The sequence below is a fragment of the Sarcophilus harrisii genome, chromosome 2 (assembly GCF_902635505.1).
Source record: "Sarcophilus harrisii chromosome 2, mSarHar1.11, whole genome shotgun sequence".
Taxonomy (NCBI): Eukaryota; Metazoa; Chordata; class Mammalia; order Dasyuromorphia; family Dasyuridae; genus Sarcophilus; species Sarcophilus harrisii.
The window spans coordinates 447,035,433-447,063,183 of record NC_045427.1 but is presented as its reverse complement, the minus strand read 5'-3'; the positions used below and the strand labels follow the sequence as shown (position 1 = coordinate 447,063,183).

The 27,751-nt window shown below is 41.6% G+C and overlaps 1 protein-coding gene across 1 annotated transcript in view; it reads left to right on the top strand.

The window, feature by feature from the left end:
• Nucleotides 1–27,751, top strand: part of DENND1A (DENN domain containing 1A) — a 645,990-nt gene that overhangs the window by 595,980 nt on the left and 22,259 nt on the right. The window contains 2 exon segments of the mRNA XM_031954278.1: nucleotides 3,321–3,380; nucleotides 13,436–13,524. Coding sequence (XP_031810138.1) covers nucleotides 3,321–3,380; nucleotides 13,436–13,524 — 149 coding nt within the window.

The following is a 27,751-nucleotide window of genomic DNA, read 5'->3' as shown; positions in this document are numbered from 1 at the left end:
ACACAGCCCTTCTTCACTCAAATCCAGTTCACTTGCCTGTCATGACCTCACCTCCCTGATGTCCTGGTCCTCTTCAAGACCAAAGAACAAATAACAACAACCTATGCTAATGATAATTGTGGAGTCAGCAAAGTGTGGGAAGTATGAAGTCCCAGGGCAGAGATGAGAATATTCTCTGTTTTGAGCCTCAACTTTGCTTAAGGGACAGTATATGTTGTATATTACTTGGATAATACTATTTTCTGGATATTTGTTAGTGAGTTCTATCTTAGTAGTGAGTACTAAAAGTGTGGAGAGTGATAGAGCATTAGGTGGGGTGAGAGAGATGGAGAGATATAGCTCAAAGGTTTGATCAGTATGTGGACCATCTCACTAGGACAATAGGAAATCTGTCTCTTTTGTCTCAATAAACTTTACAGGTCTGGGATTAAACTAGATTTTTTCTAATATCCCTTCCGTCTGTGGCATTCTGTCTTTTAAAGGCCTTTCTCATGTTCCAAGGTCCCTTCTAGATCTTAGATTTGTGTTATTTCCTTGCTAAAATAATATAAATGAAGAATCAAAGTATTTTCATCTACATTTTTTTCCTGAAATAGTATGAGAGAATTTAGGTCCTATATTTTATATACACATGTATATACTTATACATATACATGAGAAACAAATACATATATATATGTGTTTGTGTATACATATATGTGTGTGTATAAGAGATATTATATGTTAATATTTCAGGTATGGTTTGTATTAGATCAGTGCTTCTTAAACTGTGGATCATGATCCCATATGAGGTTAGGTCACCAAATGTGGGGGTTGTAAAAACTTTGGCAACATTAAAAGGTATCAGATATTCCGCCAAGATGTAGCTCTTTATGTAAAAATAAACAAGTACATGGATCTCAATCATATGCAATTTGCTTTCATCTTTAATAAATTATAAAATTATATGTATACCAGAGAATTGTTTTAAAATAAATTTCTTTAGGATTTATTATTGGTAAATGTTTGATTTGTATACCTATTTTATGTTTCTACTACATACCTGATTTTGTGTAAAAATTTCTTGGACAAAAAGAGATTGTGAGTGGAAAAGGTTTGTTTTAGATGATCTTTGGAATCTTTTCCAACTCTGAGATGGTAAGATTCAATGAAATAGCATTTTGACTTAAGGAAAAAACCTATTTTTTCCATTGTTTCCCAAAACTTCTTAGGTTGATGTTAGGATGATGTTAGGGAAAGTAGACTGGTACAGTGGAAAGACCACAAAACCTACAGAGAGCACCTTGATTTCTGACTCTGCTACTAAATTGATGTGTGATATCTGCCAACTAGTGTTATATTCCTGGGCTTCAATTTCTTACTCTATAACTAGAAGAAACTGATCTAGAACATTTTTAGGCTTCTTTCTGGATCCAGCATCCCATATTCTAATGCCCCTTCCAGCTTTGAAATATTCAATTCTATGATTACTAAAAAAAAAAAAAAAAAAAAAAGTGGGAGAATTGAGTTTCCCTAGATCTTTTGGGCCAATGCAGTATTGTCTAATTGACAGTGAAGGGAGATTAACAGGAAAGAGTTCAATGACTTCTTCCAGGATGCTCAGTGACAGATTCTTTTTTGTTGGTTCTTCTTCCAATTGCATCATTAGCAGAGAATCCCTTAAATACCAATGATGTCCCTTAAAAATACTGTTTGACTAAACAAAGCTACAATACTTTGCCAATTGATATTCTGAAGATTTCAATAACATTAACTGGACCTGTGTATAATTTACACAGCTCAATAAGACTTGGTTATATTTCCATAGACATATATGCCAATCCAAGTCTATTAATCATTGTATTATTTAAAGTATTTATAATTAGAGCCTTTCGAGTTAGTTAGATTGCACATAGCTTTGGATATTTACTAGCCAAAAGACCCTGGGCAACTCACTCAAATTCTGTCTTTGGAATTAAAATGAAATTAATAATCTATCTTAGAGCTGTTGTGAGGATCAAATGAAATAGTATTTGTAAAATTCTTAGCACAGTGCCTTGTCCCTACTAAGTGTTTAATAAATGTTTGTTCCCTTCCTCCTCCCTTTAATCATTTTTTATGAATTCAGATGGAAATGTTCCAGTTGTTATCCTATTATCATATGCTTTTATTCTTTTATATTTAATGTTCTATGAACTGTGAAGTAAGTGGATAAAATAACTGCTTTTTGTAGCTTACTAAAAGTATTAGAATATAAGCTTCTCTTATATAGACTCACTGAAAACTTCTTCAGTACAAGCACAGTAGCAAATAGGAAAACGGTTATGTAGTCAGCCTCTTGAACTCCTGTGCTAGGTCTCGATCTTTTTGAATTTTTTGGTTTGGTTGGTTTTTTAATGCTACGTAGCTCAGCAGAATATTTAGCATGGTGATATCTATTTAAAACAATCTAATTTTATGTAGATAGTTGTAGGCTTCGGTTTGTAAGAATATTCCAGAACCAGTACAGTTTATTAGTTGACTTTTTCAGGATGTTTTGAGGTCTGTATTCATAGTATATGAATTGGTCAGCTGTCCCTTCAGGAAGCTTCTGCTGTGTAATTCTAGCCAAATGTCTTGAAAGCTATCAAAAGATGCTAAATAATTACAGCCGGAAATGACGTGTTATACACTTAGTACTGTTACTTTGCATAATCTATATTGATCACTAATTTCAGACTCATTAAGAAATAAACCTTTGTACTATTTGGTGCCGAGGACTTGCTCCTGAATTGGCCGTCATAAACCTCACCATTTCCATAAACAAATCATTGTTGTTATAGTTGTTGCTGCAGTTGCTGCTTCGGTTACAGCTAGCCATTTTTATTCTGAGTTTACATTTCTGAGGCAGGCAAACTGCTTACTGGAATTGTGTGGTATGGAAAGCATGCCAGTCTTGAGAGTCAGCAGGCGTCCATTTAAGATCCAGCCCCTCCTCCTCCCAGCCCTCCTGCCTTTGGGCCGAGCATTTTATTTCTGAGGATCACGTTCCTTATCTATAAAATGGGAATAATAATCTTTTCTCTGCCTACCTCTCAGAGCTGTTGGGAGAAATAATGGATATAAAGCATGTTACAGCCATATGAAAAGTGAGTAGTTTTATGATAATTATGAGTGATAATAATTCCATCAGTTTTCAGGTAGTCCTGGGAGGGATACATTGTCTGGCCCTTTTGATTTCCATAGGAAAAGCTGAAAGCCTTGTTTAAATTTGCCCAACCTAATCTTTTTTTCCCTGGGCTGAACATAAAGAGAATCGAATGCTCTTGGTATGTACTGATGGTTTCAGTTTCCACTTCCAGCTTCAAAGACCTTGTCCTCCTCGGCCTCCTCCTCCCAAGATCCAGCGCTGGGCGCAGCCCGTGAGTAGCTGGCAGTTTTGCCTCCCTTGCCCCTGTCTAACACTGCCTGAACTGCACTCTCTAACAGCATTACTAAACACGGGCAGTCTGGATTTGCCAGTCAGGCCCCCCTCTGTGTGAATTTTGGTTCTCCCCTCTCACTTTTTCTTGACAAGTTCTGCAAGGTGGATGAAAAGGTGGCTGGGCTGCTGCTGCGTGTGCTGTTTTCTTGGCGTGGATTCTGTTTTGATTAGATTCTGGGAGTGGTTTAGTAGAAAGAGCTCTGGATGTGGAATGGGAGGAATAATCCCAATTCAGACCCAAGGTACTGGAGTTCTCAGTATCCTCTTCTGTAAAATAAGAGGGTAATAGGGTATCATAAAAAGAGCATCAGGTTGAGGTTAAAAGACCTGGGTTTATATCCACCTCTGTCCACTTACTAGCCTTATAACTTTGAACATTTCCCACTGTGTGCCTCAGTTTTCTCTTTTATAAAACAAGGAATAAGGAAAAAATTTGGACTAGATGGCTCAGAGTTTCTGTTTGCAAGTCACACGATTCCCTGACTAATTAATTGTTCTCTCAGATCTCTTCCAGCTCCAAATTGGGACAACATAAGAGAGTAGGAAGAGAGCTAGATTTGGAGTAAGAATACTTGGGTCCAGCTTCCAATTTACAATTCATTCTCTGTGCCTCAGTTTCCTTGACTACAAAATAGGCATAGTAATACCTAACTACCTACATCATGGGCTGTTATGAAGAAAATGCTTTGTATAGAATGTAGAATTTGTAAAATTGTATAGAGTGCTATATAATTATGAGATGGAATTATAATTAAATCCTATGATGTTTTAGCCCATGAGCTTTAAAGCCATATTTGAAAAGACTTATTTTTTACAAAAGAAGCAAGAGTCTGGCAGCAGAGTCCACAATTTTTCCAAATACTGGCTTGGAAATACATTGGATACCTTCTGTTTTGTGGAAAGTAAACAACATTCAGAGATTATCAAACCTGCTCAAGTGAAGACAGGCCTTTCTTTGCATTTAGGAGCACTGCAGAAATAGAATGAACTTCATTTAAAATGCAAGACAAGGAACTATTACAAGATGAATGTGGGGCAGTAAGTTATTTGTAGGGGAGGAAATCATTATAACCTACATTAATAGCATATTTGCTTACTGTCTCTAGGAGGAAGGCAGGGATAGAATTTGGAACTCAAAACTAAAAAAAATGTTTTAAGAAATTGTTTTAACATGTAATTGAGGAAAAATAAAAAATATATATTTTAAAACAATGATCTATGTTAGTCATTAAAATGTTAGCTAGAACTTGAAAATAGTTGGAAGAGATCTTAGATCATAGAACACAGAATGTCAAAACAGAATCTTAAACCCCTCCTTAGAGATCATCTAATCCAGTTCCTTCCCACTGAATGGGCATGGACTGTGTGTGTGTGTTGATTGTTTGCTTCCTAAGTGAATAAAAATTTCAAAATCCAGATTCTAGAACTTGTGAAAGTTATGGAGACTGTGAAAGCTATAGAGACAGTGATATGCCAGGGGATCTGGTTCATGAGTACTGCTTCATTTTTAATCACTGATGCATGTTACTCTGTCTCTTTAACATTCCCCTTTTCAGTTTGGGTGTTCCACTGTCCGTGAGGCAGATGTCAGTTTCCTTTCTGTTCACAGTGTGTATATATATATGACTCTTGGTGAACATAAACGTTTTTTATCATGATTGTACTGTATGAGTGATGCGAGGTTGAATTTGATGGAATTATAGATTACCTTCAATTTACTGGACAGTAATCAGCTTTGGAAAGTGCATTGAATTGAGTACCAAAGTGTTTTGTATGCTTACTAGTTGGTTGACTTGGGCAAGTAAGTTAACTTTTCCTGAAATCAATTTTCTTAGCTATAAAATAAGGTTTGACTAAATTATTCTAAAATACTTTTTTCACTCTAAATCCAACAAATTGGTGCCACCAATTAACTTGAATGGTTCTGCCCCCTACTTTTTAGAAGCAGTTGTGTGGTACAATGAAGGGCACAAAAGTTGATATAGATTTAGAGCTAGAAGGGTAGGTAGATGGTCTTATGCAGTACTTTTATTTACAGAATTTAGGAAATTGAAGCCCCTACAATGTTAAGTGACTTGCCTAGGGTCATACAATTGGGAAAATAGTAGAGCTGGGATTCAGACCTAGGTACCCTAACTCCAAATTCTGTGTTCTGAAACTTGGATTCAAATCCTAGTTCTGATACTTCCAACTCTGAAACATTGGAAATTCACTCAACTCCCATGAGCTTTTCTAGAAGATCAGAATAAAAATTATTTTATACTCTCTACTTCTCCTGATGGTTGTTGGGAAAGTCTTTTGTAAATCTTAAGCATTCTATAAATGTTTATTGTTATTGAAAATATCTTAATAAAGATAGTAACAATAAATAATAATAAACTTCATTCAGAGGACTAAAGAACTAAACCTTTTGCCAACTTTTGTAAGCCATAGTTATCCAATGAGTAGCCCTTTGGAATTTTATTCACTGAGGTCTTTGTTAGCATAATCCCTTTAATAATCCTGGAGGTGTGGAGGAGGGGCAGCGAGACATCTCTGGGCAATGTGATTCAGTTGTTTCCATTTGAATCAAAGCAAATCTTGCTGGTTCTATTTAATCTTTCAGCTGCAGTACATTACAGCTGTTGGGATGATCTGTTCATGTCAACTGTTTCTGCTCCCTCTGTGATTGATAACAGGTTAGGAGAGTAAACATTGCCGTAAGAAAAGCACCAGTTGTATTTCAGCTGCGACATTAAAGTGCTGGTGGAACAGAGGATGCTACAGGAGCAAAGTGAGATGATTAGAACGTGCTCTGCTGCCAAAATGTGTTTATGTTTATGTTGAACCTTATTTGGAATTTACTTGTTCTGTCCTTTCTCCCTTTCATCCCTTGGGCATCATAGTCTGATGGTGTGACCTTGGACAAGTCTTTCTCTGGGCCTTAAAATGAGGAGGTTTCTGGACAGTTCATGGGGCAGTGGATGGAGCACCAGCTCTGGACTCAGGAGGACGGGGTTAAAGTGTGTCTCCAGCTGCTTGCCACTAGCTGTCAAGTGCCCCTGGGCAAGTCACTTAACCCTGGTTGCCCCACCCCCAATAAAAGAGGAAGTTGAACTAGGGGGCCCCTTAAAGATGCTCCTGGAGCTTTGAAGAAGCAAGAGATGTGTATAACTGGAGTCCCCAAAGGTCCAGAACAGAATCGGTCACCCTAGGAACGCTTACTCTTTGTAACTTAAATGGAAGAGTAAAGTTTATGAGAATCTTGGTAATAGAAACCCTCAGGGTTGTAAGCAGGGCTGAACATACTCCTTTGTCAAAGCTCCAAAGCTGCCACAGACATGGCTGCTATTGTATAAATGAGATAGAAAGAAAGGGGGACTCATAAGAACCTTTGAACTGGAGGGAATCTTCATTATCATTATGGCCATTCCATCCCTCATTTTTCTGATAAGGAAACTGAGTCTACAGAAGGGAGAAGCTTTTTCTGGGTCAAACAGATTGTGATAGAGGGGGGAAGCTCTCAGCCCAAGATTATTTACTCAAGACCATGTCATCTTCCCTCCTAGAACTTGTGGAGTGCTTTGCTTTCACCAGATATCGTGGGTGCAAGTTTTACCTAGCAAGGCTCATTATATAACCAGCTCCTCTGGTAGGAGGGTTTGGAGCCACAAGATAGGGGAGGGTGGGTGAGGTTGCAGCTTTGTACCTAGTCACCTATGGCTGGAGTTCAAATGTTACCAGGAAATTTGGGTTTTCTTTATTTAAAAAAGAAGAAGAAGAAAGCATTGAAAATGTCATCGGTACTAAAGGCTAGTGGGGAGAGGGGGTGGAGAGTGGAGGGGGAAGGCTGACTCTCTCCTGACTGCATGTGAAGCTCTTTATAAGCTTCGTATTTATTATTTCTCTCCCCCTCTCTCCCCATTAAAATCAAATGTACTCGGCGCTTTTGTATTCAATACACATTTAACCCTGCCGACTTAGATTTCTCAGGTTTTAAATCCAGTGGGGAATTGGCTAGTTTCCCAACTTTCCCCTGAAGTCCCCCTTGAACAGGGCTCTAAATCCTTCTTAGCATTTTCTCCCCTGACGCTGCCGGTCTCATAACACTGGTGGGGCCATACATGTGTGTATGTTGTTTCCCCCAACCCCCCACACACACACACACAAAAAGAAAGCAGAACCAGAAAGGTGAAAGTGTTCACAGCATGCTGACAAGCCAGCTTTGCGCATCATCTTCCTATTGCAGCTTAATTAAACACTTTTCCTCTGTATGTATCTCCCTCTGTGTCTGTCTCCCTCTCTGTGTCTCTCTCTCCTACTTGCCTTTCCATCCTCTGCCCCTTCATTTCTCTAGCCCTTTCCCCTTGGCCATTGCCTCCTTTTTTCCCTTTCTTCCCTTTTGTGCCCCTCTCTCCATTTCATCTTCATCTCTCCTTCGTTTCTATTCCCTCCCACTTCCCCCTTCCACTCTGTGTATCTCTTCCCTTCCTATCCTTAGTTATCTCTTCTCCTCCCCTTCTTTCTTTCCCTTTCTTCTCTCTCCCTCCACTACTGTCCTCCTTTTCTTTCTTTCTCTCCCTTCCACCCTTTCTCTGCCCATCGTTCCCCCTCCTTCGTCTCCCTCTCTGTCCCCCTCTCCTCTGCTTCCCCCCTTCTCCCTCTCTCTGTCCCTCTCTGTCCCCTCGCCTCTCCCCTCTCTGTCTGTTTATCATCCCTAATGAAGCAGTCTCCTCCATCGATCCTGCTGATTGCCAGCCCCATTCCTTTTGTTTGTTGGCACTGAGCCATTCAGCTGCACTCTGACAGCTCAGCTCGTCTAATTAGCTCTGTTGTTCTTTTCCCCATGTTTCACCACGTTGCAAGTTCAGTCGAAGTTGCCACAAACTTAATCCTTCCATTCTAGCTCTAAGTTCACATTCTTAAGCTGCCTTTATTGTAGAGAGGAACAGCCCTGTGTGAGGACTGATCCCCTAGACCTTCACATCTGACCTTTCCTGCAGCCTCCCCACTCCCATCGCCTCCAGGAGCAGCTGCAGGCAGCCTCGCCCCTAGGAGCTTCCCCATCATCCCGATCCTCCACTCTTTCTTTGAAATAATAACAGCATATCCCATTTCTACAGCACTTTGCTCACCACAACAGAGATTAATAATAATAGTTCCTATCTCTGTAGTGCTTTACCATTTACAGAGAATTTTTTTCTCACCAGACATGTGAGAGAGTGCAAGGAAGATAATCCCTATTAGCAATATGGTACAGTGGAAAGAATGCTGAATTTCGAGCTCAAAAACCTAGTTTGGAATTCCAGCTCTGACACATATTAGATATATGACCCTGGGTATTCACTCGGTTAACTTCTGGACAAAAATCAGTTAACTTCTCTGAACCTCAGCTTCTTCCATATGGTGGGAATAATTATTATATTTATATTACCTGCTTCACAGGGTAATTATGACTAAAGCACTTTAAATCACCATGGAAAGGTGAATGGTTAAATTTGTTACATACAGGGGGAGAAAACAAGGCTCAAAGAGGTTTGAGAATAATAGTAATCCTGATTGCTATTGCATTTAGCACTTTTTTCACAGCAACCATGCTATCAAGTGTGATACCACAGCATGATTACCATCGCCATTTTGTAGATAAGGAAACTGAAACAATGCCAACACAGGCCAAACTGTAAGCAAGTCAGTAGAAGGGTCACAGTTTAAATTCAGACTTTACTAACTCCAAACCCATTGCTTTTTCCATCATACCCAAGTTGTCCATCATTCCCAGAGAGTGATAATCCCTGTGTCATTTGCTAGACTTAGGTATACATATTGACAAGGATTTAATAGGATCCAGCCACTGTCTGGGCTAGAAGGGTTTAGACACAGGTGTTAGAATGTGTCTGAGCACATTGAAAAAAATCATCAATTCCAGATTCGCTTTTAGTTTTAGTTATTTTTCCTTTTTTTAATGGGAGGGAAAAGTAGAGATGTTAGTATCCCCATAGTAATTGTTTTCCTTCCTCTTCCAACCATCATAGTACAGTAGAAAGAACCCTAAATTTTATAATGATCCAAAGTTGGTGAAGAAATACAAGAATAAGAACAAGTTTGGGACTTAGGGTGGAGCAGTGGTGGTTATTTTTTTGGCTGGTTGGATTTTCTTTTTCAATAGTTGTGGTTTGGAGGAAAGGAGGATCAAAAAAGGAATAGGAAAAAGGTGGCTAAGATTCTGATAACAGAGCACTGACAGAAGGCCGAACCACTCAATTTTTATTTCACTTCTGTTTCTTTGCCAAAGAAAATTATCCTAGTACTGCAAAGGACAGAATGAATAGAGCTAATAGGTGCTTGAAATGCAACATAAATTTTAAAAATGCCGATCTGCCTTCAGTGAATTCAAGTTACAGAGAATGAGTGAACTACATTCCAGGATGGTGGAAAAAACTGGTGGAATTGCCAAACCATTTTGAGGGACCTTCAGGTGACTGAGGAGAGTGGGAAAGGTGTCTCACAACTGAAGAAGAATAAATGTCTTGATTCTCAAAAAAGAGAAGAGAAACTATAGTAAATTAGCACTTCCTTGCCTTTTTTGTGTCATGGGCAATTTTAGCAATAGAATCAAAACCTGTGGATCCCTTTTCAGAATAATGTGTTTAAACGTATAACATAAAATACATATGAAATAGAAAATTATATTGACATGTGGTCATCAAAAAAAAGTTGTGGAGTTTTTTCTGTTTTGTTTTGTTTTTTGAAGTTCATGGACTCAGACCAAGAAACCCTAGCTAAACTGTAGTCTAATCAGCTTGATTTTGTTTCCTGGAAAAATCTTAAATGGATTTCTAAAGGCATGGTCAATGAATACATAGAAAAAGGAGATGGTTTACAAAGAACCAGCCTGGCTTGATATAGCACAAGCCATGTGAGGCTAACTTCAGTCTTTTTTAAGCAGTATTGCTAGATTAGAATATCAGGGGAACACTGCATATTTAGTTTACTTGGCATTTAGTAAAGTGTTTAACAAAATCTATCACGTTATTATAGACAATTTGGAGAAATATGGACCCAGTGATCATCTGATTACGTGAATTCATAACTTAACCGAATGGCTGAACTTAAAGAGTAGACAATAATATGTTGACTGTATGCTATGATTTACATAAAAGTACAGATGGTATTCTTTTTTATTTCAGTAGTATTTTATTTTTTTAAATACATGTAAAGATAGTTTTCAACATATCTTTTTGCAAAACTTTGTGTTCTAAATTTTTCTTTGTCCCTTACCTTTCCTCTCCCCAAGACAGCAAGTAATCTGATGTTAAATATCTAGAGTCCTTTTCAGCATTTTTCCATATTTATCATGTTGTGTAAGAAAAATCAGACCAAAACAAAAAAAAGAAAGAAAATAACAAAAAGGTGAAAATGCTATGCTTCGATCCACATTGTCTTCATAATTCTCTCTCTCGATATGACTGGCATTTTCTACATAGATGGCATTCTTATCAAATTTTTAGATGACCCAAAGCAAAATGAATATAATTCCTATAGTTAAATTAAAAAAAACTAGCTTCACAAATACAAAAATGGGAGAAGTGAGTGGATAGCCCTTTGTCTGAAAAGAAAATTGGGAAGGTTATGTGGTCTTGTAAGTTCAATATTCAGTTTGAAAATGGAGACTTTAAAAGTTAACGTGATATTAAGGACATTGGAGGCATTGTGACCAAGTATAGAGAGAATGGGCTTCTTTTCAGGTTCTCCAAGCATATGCCAGATGCCTACTTACTTGTCACAAAAATTGTAGAGGGAATTCTTATTTGTGTCAGAATGAAGTTGGTGACCACCAAGTTCACACTTAGTTTGAAGACTTGGGGAATTGCCTGACCTGTGCCACTCCTGTTTCTGTCACTTGCTAATTGTCTAACCCTGGGCAAGACATAGCATTTCTCTGACCCTCAGCTTCTCATGTCAGGAAAATGGGAATAATAATACTTGTTCTATCTTCCCAAGATAGTTGTCAAGAAAGTTCTTTGTTGGACTTCTAAAAAGTTACTTATGACCTCTTTGAGTCTGTTTCTTCATGCTTTTGATGGTCAAATTATAGCTATCCTGCTACTGTATAGTTTTGGTGTACGTGTGGGTTGTATGCATGTACATACATATACATATATACACACATGTATATATAATCAGATATATTAGGTATATATAAAGTACATTCTATCTAAATGTCAACTATTAATATAATTCTTCTAAAAATGTTTCTCCTCTTTTTTGCACAGTTGAGGGACTATGAGTGTGGAACATTGTATATATCCTACCATACTGTCAGATTTGACTAATGTGTTCTGCTAAATTTCTTTTTTTTTTTCCTCTTTCTTTTTTATTCAATTTTATAAGGAATGGCTTTCAGAGTAAGGGAGAAAAGAGATATATCTGAAATTAATGTGATCTAAAAACAAGTCAATGGTGTTTTTTTTTTACACAACAAAGTTTCAATAACAAATATATGTATATGTATATATAGATACATACATACACAATATGTGGTTTTGAATTTGGAAATTATAGCCATTTTGGCCAGAGAGAAACTGTGTAGCTCCACAGCTCTTGTTATTTGACCACAATCTTCTAACTCATTTCTGTAGTATTTTAAATTTTACAAAGCCCTTTCCTCTTAACCACCCTAAAAGGTAGTGCAAGGAAGATTCCCATTTTACTGAGGCTCAAGGAAATTTACATAAATAATACCTGATAAGGCTTAGACTTAGATGGACAACCAACACTCTCTTGAATCAGTATCTACGCAGGATTAAGAAAAATTGTGGAAAACTGAAGAGTATCTAGGAGGGTCATCAGGATGAGGAAGGGCCTCAAGATCATGACAGATGAGGAATAATTGAAGGAACTGGGATACTTAGCCCCTGAAAAGCTTTGGAGGGAAGAGAATATGATTGTTGTCTTTAAGTATTTGAAGGACTATCAGGTGGAAGAATGATTTGGCTTGTTCTGCTTGGCCCCAGAGGGCAGAACCAGAGCTCCCAGTATCCCATGACTGTTGTGAGGTTAAAATAAGATAACAGATGGAAGGAACTTTGGAAATCTTAAAAAGGCATAAACACCTAAGTGGCCCTGGTCTGTGTGTTTTACAGTCTTGGGGAGTTACCCTGGGCACTGAATGAAGTAACAAGGCAGACTTGAACACAGGTCTGCCTGCTCCAAGAGCAGTTCCCTTTCCACTATGCCATGCTACCTGTGTGGTTAATTGCTTGTTGAAGATGGTATCTCACAGGCCACATGGAAGTTTCATACAAGCTACATCTGAATAAAAGCCTCATTCATATGGACAAGCCTAGGAAATGTCTCTTTACTTTTTCCAATTCCTTTGGCCCAGATGCCTTCTTCAAGAGCATTGCTATGAGGATGGTCTTTAAAAATATCACTATTGGGGCAGTTAGATGGCACAGTCATTAGAGCACCAGCCCTGAAATCAGAAGGACCTGAGTTCAAATCTGGCCTCAGACCCTTAACACTTCCTGGCTGTGTGACCCTGGGCAAGTCACTTAACCCCAATTGCCTCAGGGGGAAAAATCACTATCAAAGTTCCAAGACTCATAGAAAATATCGAATTTCGTTTTGCTATTGGTGAAGTGGAAAGAGTGCCGACTTGGACATCAGAAGACCTGAGTTCAAATTCCAGTTCTGTTACATACTAGCTATGTGTGGCTTTGAACAAGTCACTGCCCCCTGCTAAGACTCAGTTTCCTCCTCTCTGAAGTAAAGGAATTGAACTAGATAAATCTCTAAGGTCCATTCAAATTCTGGATTTCATGGTCTTAAATGATCAAACATCTCTGAAGTGAATAGACTCTTGCTGACATCCAGTTGATGTGAGATGTTTGCCTTTTAATCATTGGCAGGTGAGCCATTTTAGCTTTTGAGGGTGCTATTGTCAGACTTCGCATCTTCCTTTCCAATGTCCCAACTCACTCTCTGGCTATTTTCTCTTTCTCTGCCTCATAGGTCCGCCCGCCAAGACCTCAAGTTGTCAAGCGACCAAAGAGTAACGTCACCATGGAAGGTCGAAGAACTTCAGTGTCAAGCCCTGACCAGTGAGTATGACACCTGCCACTCACTTCATCCTGCAGAGTGCCACAAGCAGAGGCCGATGCTCCTTCTCCCCCAGCTTCCCTGAGGTCGGGCTGGGTGTTTCACCCAAAGGTGGCTCTGGGAGCGCAAGTCTCTTCTACCACCATGGTATTGTGTGGGCAGCGTCCAGAGACCAGAGCCCATGGCAGAGGCAGTCTCTCCATGACCCCTGGACCCGAGTCTTTTAAGTTGTAGGGCTCAAAAGAACTTTGAAGGAACTTCCTTCGGCTTGAATCCGTTTCTCCATGTTGTCTTGGCAGTGCAGAGCAATAGAACCGTGACCATAAACGTTTCCCAGACCGAGGAGGGGGCACAGAAAACTTGCCTAGATCACAGTGAAGATCCATATTTTGTTGTTGCTGCTGAACTATAGAATACTATTTATGACTCTTTAAAGCATATAAAGTGTTTTCTTCCCAACAAACCTGTGAGAGAAGCAATATGCATCTCCTCCTTCTCCTCTCCTGCCTCTTTAGGAAACTAACGTTAAAGGAGAAGTAGGTTAGCATTTACTGAATTCTGAGTTCTAAGGGACCTTGGAAGTATATTCCAAGACTAACGTTTTTACAGACGAGGAAACTGACCCTAGGGGAGGGGAAGGACTTATACGGGAGCATGTGGTGAGGGTCTGAGCTAGAACCTGAGCCTGGCTCTTCCGTTAATGGCTACAGGCGCCAAGGGCTTCCCAGCAGAGCCCTCTGGGTCCGCCCTGCCCCCAGAGCCTGGGAAAGGTTTGCCCAGACCTGACGTAACTCGCGCAGTCACTTAAGTGGCGTGTGCCGGGCTAGGCCCGAGCGGGATCATTGGGATCCAGGCTTTTGAGTGTCGGCCGGGCTTCCCTGGCTGCATCTCTCTCTGGGGCTCCCCATCTTCCTCTGTAGGAGGGGGCCGTCCTTGCGCCGCTCGCTCACTCACTCGCAGGATAACTGGTAAAACTCGGGCCGTAGCGGCCCCGCAGCGGCGCAAACACTGCCCGGCACCGCCGCGGGTTCCACGCCGCCCGAAGCTGTGGCCCCGAGGGAAGGCCCGGGGTCACAGGACCGAGAGATGGTGGGATGGAAACCAGCCAATCCCAAACCTTCCCGTTACAGAGGAGGGGGCGGAGGCAGCCCCTCCCCGAGGAGAGGGAGGAGTCCGGGGTCGCCCCCAGGAAGCGGGAGGGCGCCCAGCCCGGCCCAGGCTCCCTCCGCCTCAGGGGAGGCGCCTCTTCACTGTAAGTTGCAAGAAGAGATTTTTCCGAGGTGTCCGTTCGCTTCAGTTTTCCTCAGACACGCAGGCGCGGGGGCGAAGGGGAAGTCATGGCCTTTAATGATCAAACGTCTCTGAAGTGACTAGGCGAGAGGTCAGGGACAGGCGGTCCGGCCCGCGGCCTCTGCCCAAGAGCCGGCCCCTTCGGGAAAGCCGCGCTGACGTGCCGGCCTTCCAGAGGTGGAGTGAGATTGCCCCCTTGTGGGTGATTTTCTAATCGCCATAAAGGGCCTTCTTTCTGGGCCTCCTGGGGTAGCGCGGCCGCCACCGTCCCAAGCGCCGGCCCCGGGTTGGGTCCTGACCCCAAGTCAGACGGCGCGGTGGGGTTTAGACTAGCGCAAAGGATTCTGGGCCATAGAACTGCTGCCTGGAAGGGTTGATTAATGACTCTTTTCTTCCTTCCCACGTTTGTTAATCAAATAAAGGCAGAAGGAAGAGACGATCCTCCGGCCGGTCCAAGCCGGGCCGTCGCCATCAGTATTTCACAAACAGGAACCATTTAAACAGTCATTTCGATGACGTTCCAGATCTTTGTATAGTCGGGTCCCGCTTTCTCTACTTAGGTTCCCTGGGCCCTCAAAAGCTGCTCCCGCGCGGCACAGGCTGCTGCAGGCCTTCCGGAACACCCGGTCCGTGCGAGAGGCTCCCGGCGGCCTCCCCGGGCAGGCGCCGCCTGCGGAGTGCGCTGTGGGCCCCGCCGCTCGTGGGCCCCGCCGCTCGCGGCCCCGCCCACAGATGCCGAAGTGCGTTTGTGGTTCTTTACTCCCGTTATAGGACTTATTCTGTGTCTGCCTCGCTGGTGGCGGCGCGTCTTTAAAGTTAGCAGCTCAGGAGAGAGGAGGCCGCCCAGAGTCGCCGTGCTAGTAGGGGCCGGAGCAGGACCGCCGTGTCTGCCGGGGTCTCTCCGGAGGTGCCCTAGCGTTGGGTTTTGGGTCTTCCTGGCGCTGAGATGCCCAGCAGGTCACCCTTGTGAAAGCATGCGTCTGAGCGTGCTGGCTCCTCGGGCCGGGTCAGCGAGGGCCGTCATAGTCACAAATAAAATCTAAACTCCTTCTGTGGGTTTTAGAGAAAGGGCTGCGCTTTGGCATCTTGCTCTGAGGGCTGGTGAGGAGTGTGCGCGCGCGCGTTTTCTCTTTTTTCATCTTAAGTGACTCCAGGAAAAATACCCAGTACGCCCCCTCTCCCATAACGCCAGTGACATTTTTAGTGCAGCCCCAGTGTTTTCCTAAGTGTCTCTTTCTGTCACCCCATCCTCCTCCCTCTTGCCTCTCCACATCCAAATGCCATGTACATCATAAACAGCCTTTCCATGTGTTTTTCTCGACTGTCACCAACTTCAACTTGGCAGGACCAACTCCTGCAAACACAGGAAGGATCCAGTGGGGGGGAAATATATTTTAATAAAACAGGCCCTGCTATGAAATATTGTTCTAAAAACAACAACAACAACAATCTGCTGGCATCACCCGGGGAGAATGGAGAACTGGAGAGGGGAATAAAGGAAGCCTGATAGCTTCTGGCCATGGCCACTTTTGACTTATCCAGGAGAACAACTAAACCTAACTCAAACTTCTGAGGACTTGAAGGACCCGTTCTATCTGGGAGATCTGGGTGGCAAAATGCGATTTGAAACACACAAAGCCCATGTGGTTTCTCAGTATCACTGGGCTTCATCCTCAATTCCACTTTCCCAATAATATTTTAAGTAACTAACAGTAATTAGGGAAGGATAAAGGATTAAGTCCAACATGTTGGGTTCCTAGCCTTTAGCAACAAGGATTTGTCCCCCAGACCATAACCAGAATGGAAGGCTGGAAACAGCACTGCATTCAAAACCAGGACCAAAGTACTAGTTGTACTAGTTACGAGCTGTATGATCTTGGATAAATCACTTCATTTCTCTGATGGTTGACTTCTTTGTCTATGAAATGAGAAGTTGAATGGTCTTCCAACTGTTAAACTCTATAATTGATTTCTAAAGTCTGAAAGTCCAAATGTGTTGAGTCTTTTTTTCTTCATTTTATAGCTAGTCAGAAAAAGTGGTCTTAGAATTCTCAGTTGAAATCTTGGTTCTGCATTATGTAGTCAGATCCTATACGGGAAAAAAAAAAAAAAAAACTTTTTGAAAATTTCTATCTTTTTTAATCTAAGGAATAGAACATTAGAGACAGAACATACAACAATAGAAATAGATGGAGCCTGAGAACATACAACAATAGAACACAGATTCTCAGAGCTGAAAGGAACTTCAGAAGTTATCTAATAGTCCAACCCCAAAACAGGAATCTTTCTACAACATCTAGGAAGAGTGGTACTTAATTTGGTTTCCTCTAGGAGTAGATAATTCACTCTCTCCTGAAGTTCATTCTTTTGTAGAAAAGTACTATCTTTGGGAAATTTTTCCTTGGCTCTAACTTAGGACCAATCAGAATAAGTCTAATAATCTCTCCTCCCCATGACACCACATCAGATATTTGAGAACAGTTATCCTGTGTCATCTTCCTTCACTCCTCCCCCTATCCCTCTCGGGTTTTTTTTTTTTTTTCCTTCTCCAGATTAAATATTTTTAGTTCATGTAGAAGATCTATTGTCAAAGTCTCAAGTTCTCTCACCAACTCAGTCACTTTTCTCTAGATTTGCTCTAACTTATCACTTTCCTAAAATGTAGTGCTTAGAACTGTATAGTATACTCCCTATATGATATAATTAGTGCAAAGAACATTTGGACTTTCTCTTGATATTGTGTCTCTATGCTGCCTAAGAACAATATTAGCTTTTTTTTTTTTTTTTTACATTTCACTAAATGAAAATTGTTTTATGAAAAGCCATTAGAAAAAGATGAAAAGCTCTATTTTCAAAGGCATGTATGTTTTTCAGTCATTTTTTAGCCATATGTGACCTAATTTGGAGGTTTTCTTGGCAAAAATAGTGGTGTGATTTATCATTTTGTTATTTGGCTCACTTTACAGGTGAGGAAACTGAGATAAACACAGTCAAATATAGCTAGTAAGTGTCTTGAGGCGGAAAGATAGGTCTTTCTGACTCCAGGCCTGACTTCTATCCACTGAACCACCTAGCTGACCATAAAGACTGGGGTACCATACATATTTCATCTATCCCCAAACCTAGTCTCAGTCCAGGGCAAAAACAGGTAATGTGGTACAGAAATACCATTGAATTTGCAGTAAGAAAACCATAGTGAAATTCTTGCTGTACCTGAACAAGTCATTTAACTTTTGTGGGCCTCAGTTTCCTTAACAGTAAAATAAAAGGGTTGGACTAGATAATCTCTCTTAGCTCTAAATCTGTGATCCTATAATCACATGGTCCCTTTTTATAAGCATCAATTTGTGGAGTTGGTGACTAAAGGTCTGTGGAGTGAAAAATGTAACTAGACAAAGGGCAAAGATCTGAATTGGAGAATTGAATCAGTTCTCAATCCCAATTTGTCCTGATCCTATGACCATGAGCAAGTCACTTCAATTCTGTGCCTCAGTTTCTTCATCTATAAAAGGAAGATAATTGTACTTCTTTTCTCATAAGAATTATTTGAGGAAAGACCTTTGAAATCTAAACACTGTAAAATGAGAAAAATTATCATCTAATCCAACCTGAACTAAAATTATAAATCTGCTGAAACATTTCCTTCAAGTAGTTCATTAAAGACCTTGACTAATACAGTGGAATAAGAGGACCTGGATTCAAATCTCAGCTGTGCTATATATGTATCCTTGTACAAGTCGTTTTTCTTCAATGAGTCTTAATTTTTTCCTCTATAAAACAAAATAAACTAACTGATATATAAGGTTCCTTCCAGCTTTAAGCCCTATACTTTGAAATTTATTGCCCTTCCCCCAAGACAACTCATTCCATATAATATTCCTTGAATATTCAATCCCCTGCCAAAGGATTCTAGCCTGTGACCTGTACTGTCCAAGCAAAGGGCTGGTTTGGGGTTGAGGTGCATAGGGAGTATCTGCCAAGATGGCCACAGGGCATCGGCAACATCCGTCAGGCCTATTTATGTCGCTGTTCAGCTCTAACCTCAGTAAAGGTGGCCTTGTTAATCCTTATATGGGAACATTTCAGCATGAGACAGGGGCCCTGACCCCAAATCAATTATTTTCAAATGTATTCTTAATGTACTCCCATTGGACCCTCAGTTCTACTCCACAGAGGCCTATTTAATTTTCTGACTGTCTTAGATATACAATTAGGAAATAAAGGGTAGATTGTAGCCCCTCTGTTGCCTCCCCCTCTAGAGGGCAAATAACAATAATAATAATAATTCTCACTTTTGTGGAGCTTTCATTTCAAATTGCTATCCTCCTAACAGCCCTGAAAGGTAGACTTTGTTAGGATTATGTTATTCACACTGTTTGGTTTAGGAAACTGAGGCTTATAGGATCTAGAGGACTTATTTAAGATTATGCAGTTCCCTTGAGCCAGGGCTCCAACTTAGATATCCTCACTCTTAAGTCCATTGTTCTTTCCATGACCATCATGTCCCCAAGAACTTCAGCATTCTGGAGACTGCATAGCAGCCTTGGTACTCACATTTAATCAGTATCCTCTGATTGAAAGGGTGGAGAGAAAAGCAAAGAACTCTTTTTAAAGAGGATCCTCAGGTTCTCCCTCATTTCCCATCCAGCTATACTCCTTTCAGTTAGACTCCCTCATACCCATCCTTCAGGTGCCCTTCCCTCTACTTCTTGTACATTGTCTTTTTAGATTGTAAACTCGTTCACCTCAAACCTTGCAAACTGGCAAAAAGTGGCAGTAGTCAATGTTGGAGGGGTTGGAGAAGGATAAGCACTCTAAGACATGGTACAACCATTATGGAAATAACTATTTGGAATTATGCAGATAAAGTGACTAAAATTCCATTCCCTTTGAACTAGAGATGCCATTACTGGGCTTATACCCCAAGGAAGCCATCAGTAAAAAAAAATCTCTCTCACACACACACACCCCAGTATTTATAGTAGCATTTTTTTATGATAGCAAAGCAAGAGAAACAAAGTGGACATCCATCTATTGGGAATTGACTAAACAAATTGTGATGTGTGAATGTAATACGATTACTTTACTGTAAGAAATGTAATTTAGAGTAAGAAAACAATATGTGCAAAAACTATGATATATAAATAGAAATTCCAACACTCACAAAAATCAAAAATGAATGTAACAAAATTATAATGATCAAGCAAGATTCCAGTGAAGAAATATGAGAAGACAGCCCCAATCCATTCCTTCATGGAGATGGGAAGTTTAATGGTGTTACACATTGCCTAAGGTCTTGGACTTTTTCAGTACAGTTAGGCTGGGGTTTTTTCCTTTAAAAAATACTATTGTATGGGATAGTTCTCTGGAAGAAGAAAGGGGACGATAATTAGAAGATAGCAATAAAAATTCATTGAAAAGAAAAAAAAAAGATCAAGAACTTTTTTCATATTTATGTCCCCAACATGCATAGTAGGTGCCTAATAAATGTTTATTGACTGACTGACCTTGTAACCCCAAGGGCACACTTTCCTCAGAGGATCCACATCTAGCTCATGGGTGTGAGGAGAGAGGGGGAATGCCAAAAGTAGAGAAAGTCTGCAGGCTGAGTTAATTTTAGATTGCAAAAGGACTCTGAGGACTGCTTCTGACCTTTGGTGGGAAGGATTAAATGACTCCTGAACATTGACCTTCTGTGTTACCACTAGAAAGTCCTTTAAAAAAAATAGGAGAAAGTGATGTTGCCAAGCAAGCCAGTGGTAGAAAGTTCATATGGGAGATGGCATGTTGTAATAGAGTTCTGGCCTCAGGAATAAGAGGCCTCGGTTTTAGCTTTATCCTGCCCTATGCTAGCTAGCTGTGTATCATCCCACTAGCCACTTGGTCTCTTAGGGTCAGCCCCTTATCTATAAAGTGAAGGGGTTGAACTGGGTGGTCTTTAAGACCCCTTACAGTTTCGACATCCTATGTTCCAGCCTGAACAACCATTATTTCAAGGCCCCTTTCTCTTCAATCATTGCATCTTCTATTATGCTCTTTCCAGATCTAACATTCTGTAGCCCAGGGTCACTTTGAGCTATACCATTCTATTTTGAATCTTTTCTTTTCTGTGTGCTAGGGACCCTTCTAGCTCTTGCATTTTAGGATTCTATAATGCTGTAATTTCTATTTCTAAACATTGCTCCTAAAACAAAAAATCCCTAAAGTTTTACCGACTTAGGTGCCCAGAGCAGAGAAAAAATGTGGACCAGAACTTCCTTCTATCCCAAATCCTTTCATTCCTACCATCTACAAAAGGAAGTTCTCGTCTCACTCCTGGATGAGTGCCTTTCCCTGCCTCCCTTTGTTTATCCAGGCCTTGTGGCGTCAGGTGAATTCTTAGGCTTTCCATTTATTTAAAATGGAGATGTTGCTATTATAGAGACCTCATTAATTTAACACAATTGGTCAATCCCTTATTAAGTACATAGTATATTCAAATCTGTGCCAAGTGCTGGGAATATAATGACAGAGAAGACTTGAGCTAGGATTGACATGAGCAAAAATAAGGAAGTATGAGAAAAATGCCAAGGAGAAGACCATGTAGAGTATAAGGAGAAAAATGAGGAGGGAACTACCTCTAGAGCAAGAATAACTCATGGAGAAAGGGTACCTGAGGGCGACCTTGAAAGAATGGAAAAATTTCAAAAGGTAGAACTAGGAGGACAGGCTGGGCAATCTTTGGAGCCAGATTATCAAACAGGAGCAAGGTCTGTATCTATTTCTACATATATTTTATTGAAGTTTCTAGAGTAGAGGAGTACCTTAATAGGAACTCATATTTCTTAGGATTTAGAAAGTTTCTTCGGCTGTGTTTTAGGAAGATCTCCTACATAGCAAGAAGACATAGCGTGAATGACGGCAGCTGTCTCCTTCAGCGAGGGTGTTTTCCCCCTCCAGAAGCTCAGAGTTGGAAGGTGCTTCGGAGTTCCCCTAGTCCAATCCCTAACTGAACTGGAACACCTTCTGGGTGATCATCTCAACAAGTGGTCCTCCAGGCTTTGCTTGACAACCTCTACTGAGGGGGATCCTGCTGTATCCTTAGCAGCCTATTCTACTTTATGACAGAGCTAACTGTTAGGGAATCTGTCCTTACATTAAGCCTCAATCTGCCTCTTTGTAATTTCATCCCCCTCCCTGTCCCCATATTGTTCCTATTTCTGCCTCCTGGATCTAAACACTTAAAATCAAATTTCCATCATCCTTCCTGTACTCCAAGCTTTTCCATCAGGGAAAGGAAAATCTTTTGGGGTTCATGTTCCAGACTTCCAGAGCCCAAGATCACCTCCTCACTAAAGGGATACACAGGAAGCCTCTACCAAAAGCATTATTTGATCACATGAATCAAAATCTAGCAGACAAGTTTCACACAAACAATTCTTTAGTGCTTAGTCTTTTAGGAGAAATTCAGAATTACGTGGGGTTTATGCATTGCAGCTACTCTGTTTATGCCTGGGACTGATACTTATAAGCAAATATACCATTTAACATATTTATGTAAGAAAGAACACTAGTAGGTTCATTGACTCCTGGGGTACTCACCCTCAGCCCTCGGCACGCTATTATTTTCCCTTGAGCTGTACGGAGAGCCTGAGGAGTTTGTTCTCATCTCTCCCCATCCCCCTGCTCGCTTGGTGCGGAAGCCCCCCAGGAAGCCACAGCTGGGACAGAACCCCAATGTCGCTGTCGAGCAGCAACACCTCAGCAAACAGACAGACCTCCACGCTTGAAGTCTTGCAGCCCCAGCCAGGCCCAGTGGGATGTGTTGAAAGATCACACTCCCGCCTCCTGTCCCTCCGGTTCTCCGAGAGCATTTCCTACCACCGTGGCCTTGTGTGTCTCCGTGGTGCCAGCTGGACCTCCCCACCCCCTCCCGGCACGGCGGGTGGGATAGGCAGAAACACGGCAGCCCATCTCCCTTCCCGGCCCTTGACTGGCAACCTTCCAGGGCTCGCCAAGAGGCTGGCTGTTAACATGCAAGAGCAGAAGGCCAGGAGGGCAATTAACAAGTCAAAAAGGTTTTGGCCTGGCTAAAGCTGCCATCACTTCCCCGGTCTCCGTGTGTTACTTTTCTGGAAATTATGCAAGACTTAACAGAAATCATAATGACACAGCCTCAAAGAGAGAAAGCTGCTGCTCCTGTGCTAGCTGAACTCATTAACCCAGAGTGAGAACGACCTCAGCCTTTTGGCTTCGTTGGACCAACAGTAGCCTCCAATTACCATGGCCAGGGGCCCCGAGCTGCTGCCAGAAGGAAGGAGTTTTCTAGCTGTTGGTTGAAAGCCCCCAAGTCTGTCTCAGCCAAGGAAAGAACCGGCCTGGTACCAACAAGGAGCCAGATTCACAGACGACAGGGCGCTCGGCTGGATAGCCGTCGTGCTGGATGACTGACTCCGGATCCAAAAAAGATCAGGGAATTTAGAGCTGAAAAGACCCATAGAGATTATCTAATTCAAACCCCTTGTTTTATAGAGAAAACAGGAGCACGAAGGCTGTAACTTGGCCAAAATGAGGATGCAAACCTGAATCTTCTGCCTACACATTGAATAGAACAATTAAATAACAGCATCCAGTCTCCAGGAAGCCAAATATATATATATATATATATATATATATATATATATATATAATGAAATTGAAAGAAGAGGGATGGAAAATTCTTCCCTTGGGCTCACAAATTCATCTGTGCAAGAACGGAATGGGAATGCCATTTCTGGTGAAAGGATTCCTGGATGCTTTTAAAGGCCAGCCCAGAGTCAGCTGGACAACACAGATGTCGGAAGAGTTAGAGCTCACACATTAATGGAAGCCTAGTATCCAGAACAAAGGAGGTTCTGGAGAATCATGGCAAGTTCTAAGCATGACATTTTAGGAAGGGTATTGCTAAAGGGCAAGAATCACATCCAGCGGAGAACAACTAAGAACTAATATTTGCACAGTGCTTTAAGGTTTGCTGAGTGCTTTACATCTATCATTGCACTTGATTCTCCCAGAAGTCCTGAGAGGTAGCTACCATTATTATACCCATTTTACAGATGAGGAAACTAGCCCAAGAGAGGTTAAGTGACTTGCTCAGCAAGTTTAGCATTCTACTCGGTGTCCCATCTAGATGTTAGATGTTTAGTTGAAGAACCAAGGATATTTATTCTGGAGATGAAAAGACATGATTTCTGTCCTAAACATTTGAAGAGCTGTGATGGAGAAGAAATCAGCTTTGTTTCACTTGATCCCAGAAGGCATAGCAAGGAGCAGTGGGTAAACATTGCACAGGAACAGGTTTTGGCTCACTCTTAGAAAAAAAAGAAGCCCTTCCAGTTAGAGTCAACCCAGAACCCAGAGCAGGCTGACCCACGAGGTAGCAGGTTGTCTGTCCCTGAAGGAGTTCGAGTGGAGATGATGTCATAGAGCCATTTCCAGCTCAGGTATCAGTCAGTCAACAAGCATTTGAGTGCCTACCACGTGGTTGGCAGTGGGCTAGACAATGGGCATCCAAACAAAAAGGATGAGACCCTCCCTAATCAAAAGGAGCTTACATCCCAAGGGAGTTGGGGAAGAAGGGACAGGACAAAAAGTACCTCTCTAAATAGATACAAGCATACACATAAAGCGAATAAATGCAAATGAATACAGGACTGTTTGGAAGGGAGGACATGTAGTTGGGCTGATCAGGAGGGGCTTCATGCAGAGCATAGTTCCTGAACTGCACTTTAAAGGAAGAGATGGACTCAGAAGAGGAGGAGGCAAGGAGGGCGTGCATTTTAGGGATTGTGGGCTTGCACAGGAGTTAGACCAGGTGACTCCTAAAGTCCTTCAAACCCTGAGATTCTGTGGTCTGTCATCCTAAGAGTGAGCACTCGGGGAAGGGCCTCTCCCAGGGCTTCGGAGACTTCCCACTCCTGTGACCGGGCCATCCTGGGGACAGGGCTGCATCATTAGTCACTCAGGACTCCTTCTGGGGGACTGGATTTCTGTTGAGCTTTAGCTTCTCTGTTGTGCTTCTATTTCTGGGGTTCAGAGAAAATCATCAGCAGTGTTCTGTCAAGTTACTTGGGTAAGAGCTAAGTTGGAGATGGGAGAGAAATAGAAACCCTCACTATTGCTTAAATAATAAGTTCAGCATTTACTGAAGCCCTCATATGTGCCAGAGCCCTTTCTTCAAGGAATTTTTAACCTGATAAGAGGCTAGTTAATCTAAAAAAGAGTGGAAGCCAGGTGTGGAATCTGGAGGCAGGACACTTGCTTCCCATCCCAACTGCTGCTCCCTCGCTGTGCGACACCAAGCAAGTCATGATGCTTCTTTGGTCTCGGTGGCTTCCTTCACTGAGCTATTTTATATAGCAGAAAGCACTCCAGAAACTTGTCAGGAAGTGTCCCATTGCATTCCGTGGCCATGATTTACCTTAATCCAGAAAAAATCCAGAATTCTGCCTCTGTGCAGATCCCAAGCCTCAAAGCTAGTCCTGGGGGCAGCCCGGCAGGGAAGACCTGGATGGATGGATAGTGTCATAGGCCTTGTAGCATAGTTTGAAACCTAGACTCAGACTATCTTAACTCCCCTCCCTGTTGTAACATCTGCTGATTCTATAACACCTCTGACTCTCAGTCTGCCCACCTGTAAAATGGGAAGGATAAGGCTTGTGCTGCTTACCTTGTACGGCACTGTGAGAAATGCATTTTGTAAATCTGAGATACCTTAGAAATGGGAGCCACGATGAGGATTCTAGAGGACACTCTGTAATCAGAGGGGAGCCAAAGTTGCTAATGTATATACAAATTAAAGATTCCTCACAAGGGAATGAAATAATCCTTTTTTAAAAAAATGATTATAGAATCCCCTTCATTACTGCCTGAGACCCACCGCTCTCCAGATTTTTTTTTTATCTCAAGTACATTTAAGTGTCAATTAAATTTGAAATACCTACATTTGTCAGCATTTCATTTCGGGCCAGTGTGATGTGCCGCCGATTTGTCCACGCATCCTGACACATAAAAAAACTCCCGAGATGCAGATCGTCCTCATTAAAAAATAAACCTGTGCGATCACGGCGCTGCCGAGCACCACGGAGCACATCCCCGGCTCGGTGGCGCTGTGTGGCTGACATGATATTTTAAAAGCAACAGCCGCGGCTGTCACTCCTGTCATATGCTGGGGCTAACGGGAGACATGTTAAACTAAACATTAGAAAGAGATCAGCAAGTCATCTGCATGGGAACTCGGCGAAGAGATTAGGTAGGCAGAGGCTGGGGCAGTCATGTGGAGATGATGAGGGTTGGCGCGCTGATGGACAGCAAGCTCTGCTTTGCCCCTCGAAGGCAACGGCGGCGCTCGCTGCGGAGCCGGGCTCCCTGTGACCTGCCTATTCACAGACAGCTCTTTGTATATAAAATCCAAGCAAGTGGTGGGTGGCAGACTGCAGGGTAGTAGCTGAATTGGGTTAATGAGAGAATAGATGCTTCCCCCATACACACACCCTACCTGATTCCACTGCCTTAAGCTAATAAAAAATTTAAGCTTGGCCGTCGTCAGTGGTTCATCCTTTATATTTGACAAATATCTGACTGTATGTTTTAGGGAGGAACACCAGGAGCTGAATTTAAATAAGTTGGGTTTTAAAACTCACCTTGGTATTAATGGGGAAGGGAAGGGCCTCCCCTCTCCCCAACACCTCTTTCTCCATTGTTTTAGATGCCACTGGTTGAGTGTTGATCTCTCCCATTCCCCACCCTCCTTCCCCCTAAGGAAGCAGATCAAGGTAGGCTGGCATCATACCAGGAAAGTTCCTGTTTGGAAGCTCATTTCAGATGTCACCTCCTCTAGGAAGCCTTCCTTGTTCTGCCCCCTTCATTTGGTAATGCTTGTCCCTTCTGATTGCTCCCTCATTTGTATACCTCTAACATTTATCATAGATTAAAATATAGTTATCTGTGTGTGTACCTTATTCCTCTATTGAAGAGTAAGTTGCATAAAGATGGAGATCATGTTCTATCAAAACTCCATATTTCCTTTACTGCAAGGCTTCTTAAACTTTTTCCACTTGCAACCCCTTCTTGCCTGACAAATCTTACATGACCTTGGGTATATAAGTGTTTTAAATAGGTATAAAATCAAACATTTACTTATAATAAATCATATTTTTGCAAACCTCACATAGTTACTAGACCCTAATACAGGGTCATGATCCATAGTCATGTTTAAGAATCTGGGCCTTTTAGCACACAGCACAATGCTCTGAACAAAATGTCTAGTAAATATAAAATTAATGATTTCTACTGTCTATTAAGATAGCCTTATTGTTTCCTTCCTTTCTCCTTCATTGGGTCATTTCAGAATACAACTTTCCATTAATCTTCCCAGAGTCCTGAACCACTGTTTTCTCACCTCCCTGAGACTGTTTTCCTCACAAAGGAGGGGGTTGGGATGTGACCAGTAAAATATCCAAATAGTTGCTTGCTACAAACTACTCCAACCCAAAAACTTCAAAAAAAGAGGAAATTATGCCAGATGTAGAATGATTAGAGCCAAATCTACCAGATTAGGTTACAGAATCACCCTACCCCTACACAAATAATCACTCCATGAATTAATCTCAACTTTTATACTCATTCAGTGTCCTTAACCTACAATGAATCTAATGCCGACTGTAGTGAGAACTTTAATGCACCAAAAGCAAAAATAAATTCAAAGGCTCTTGATAAAGATCTCTTGTAATAGTGACTTTGCCTGAACACACACTTCCTCTTCCCTACTCTGTAAGAAGCGGCATCCACTGCTATTGCTCTATCATGTGAAAGAAAGGAGGGAAGAACATGTGGAATAATCTCATATAATTAAAAAAAAAAAGTGCTGTGAGTAATCAGAGCTACAGGTTGGGGAGAACATAGCACAATAGGTTGGGGAAA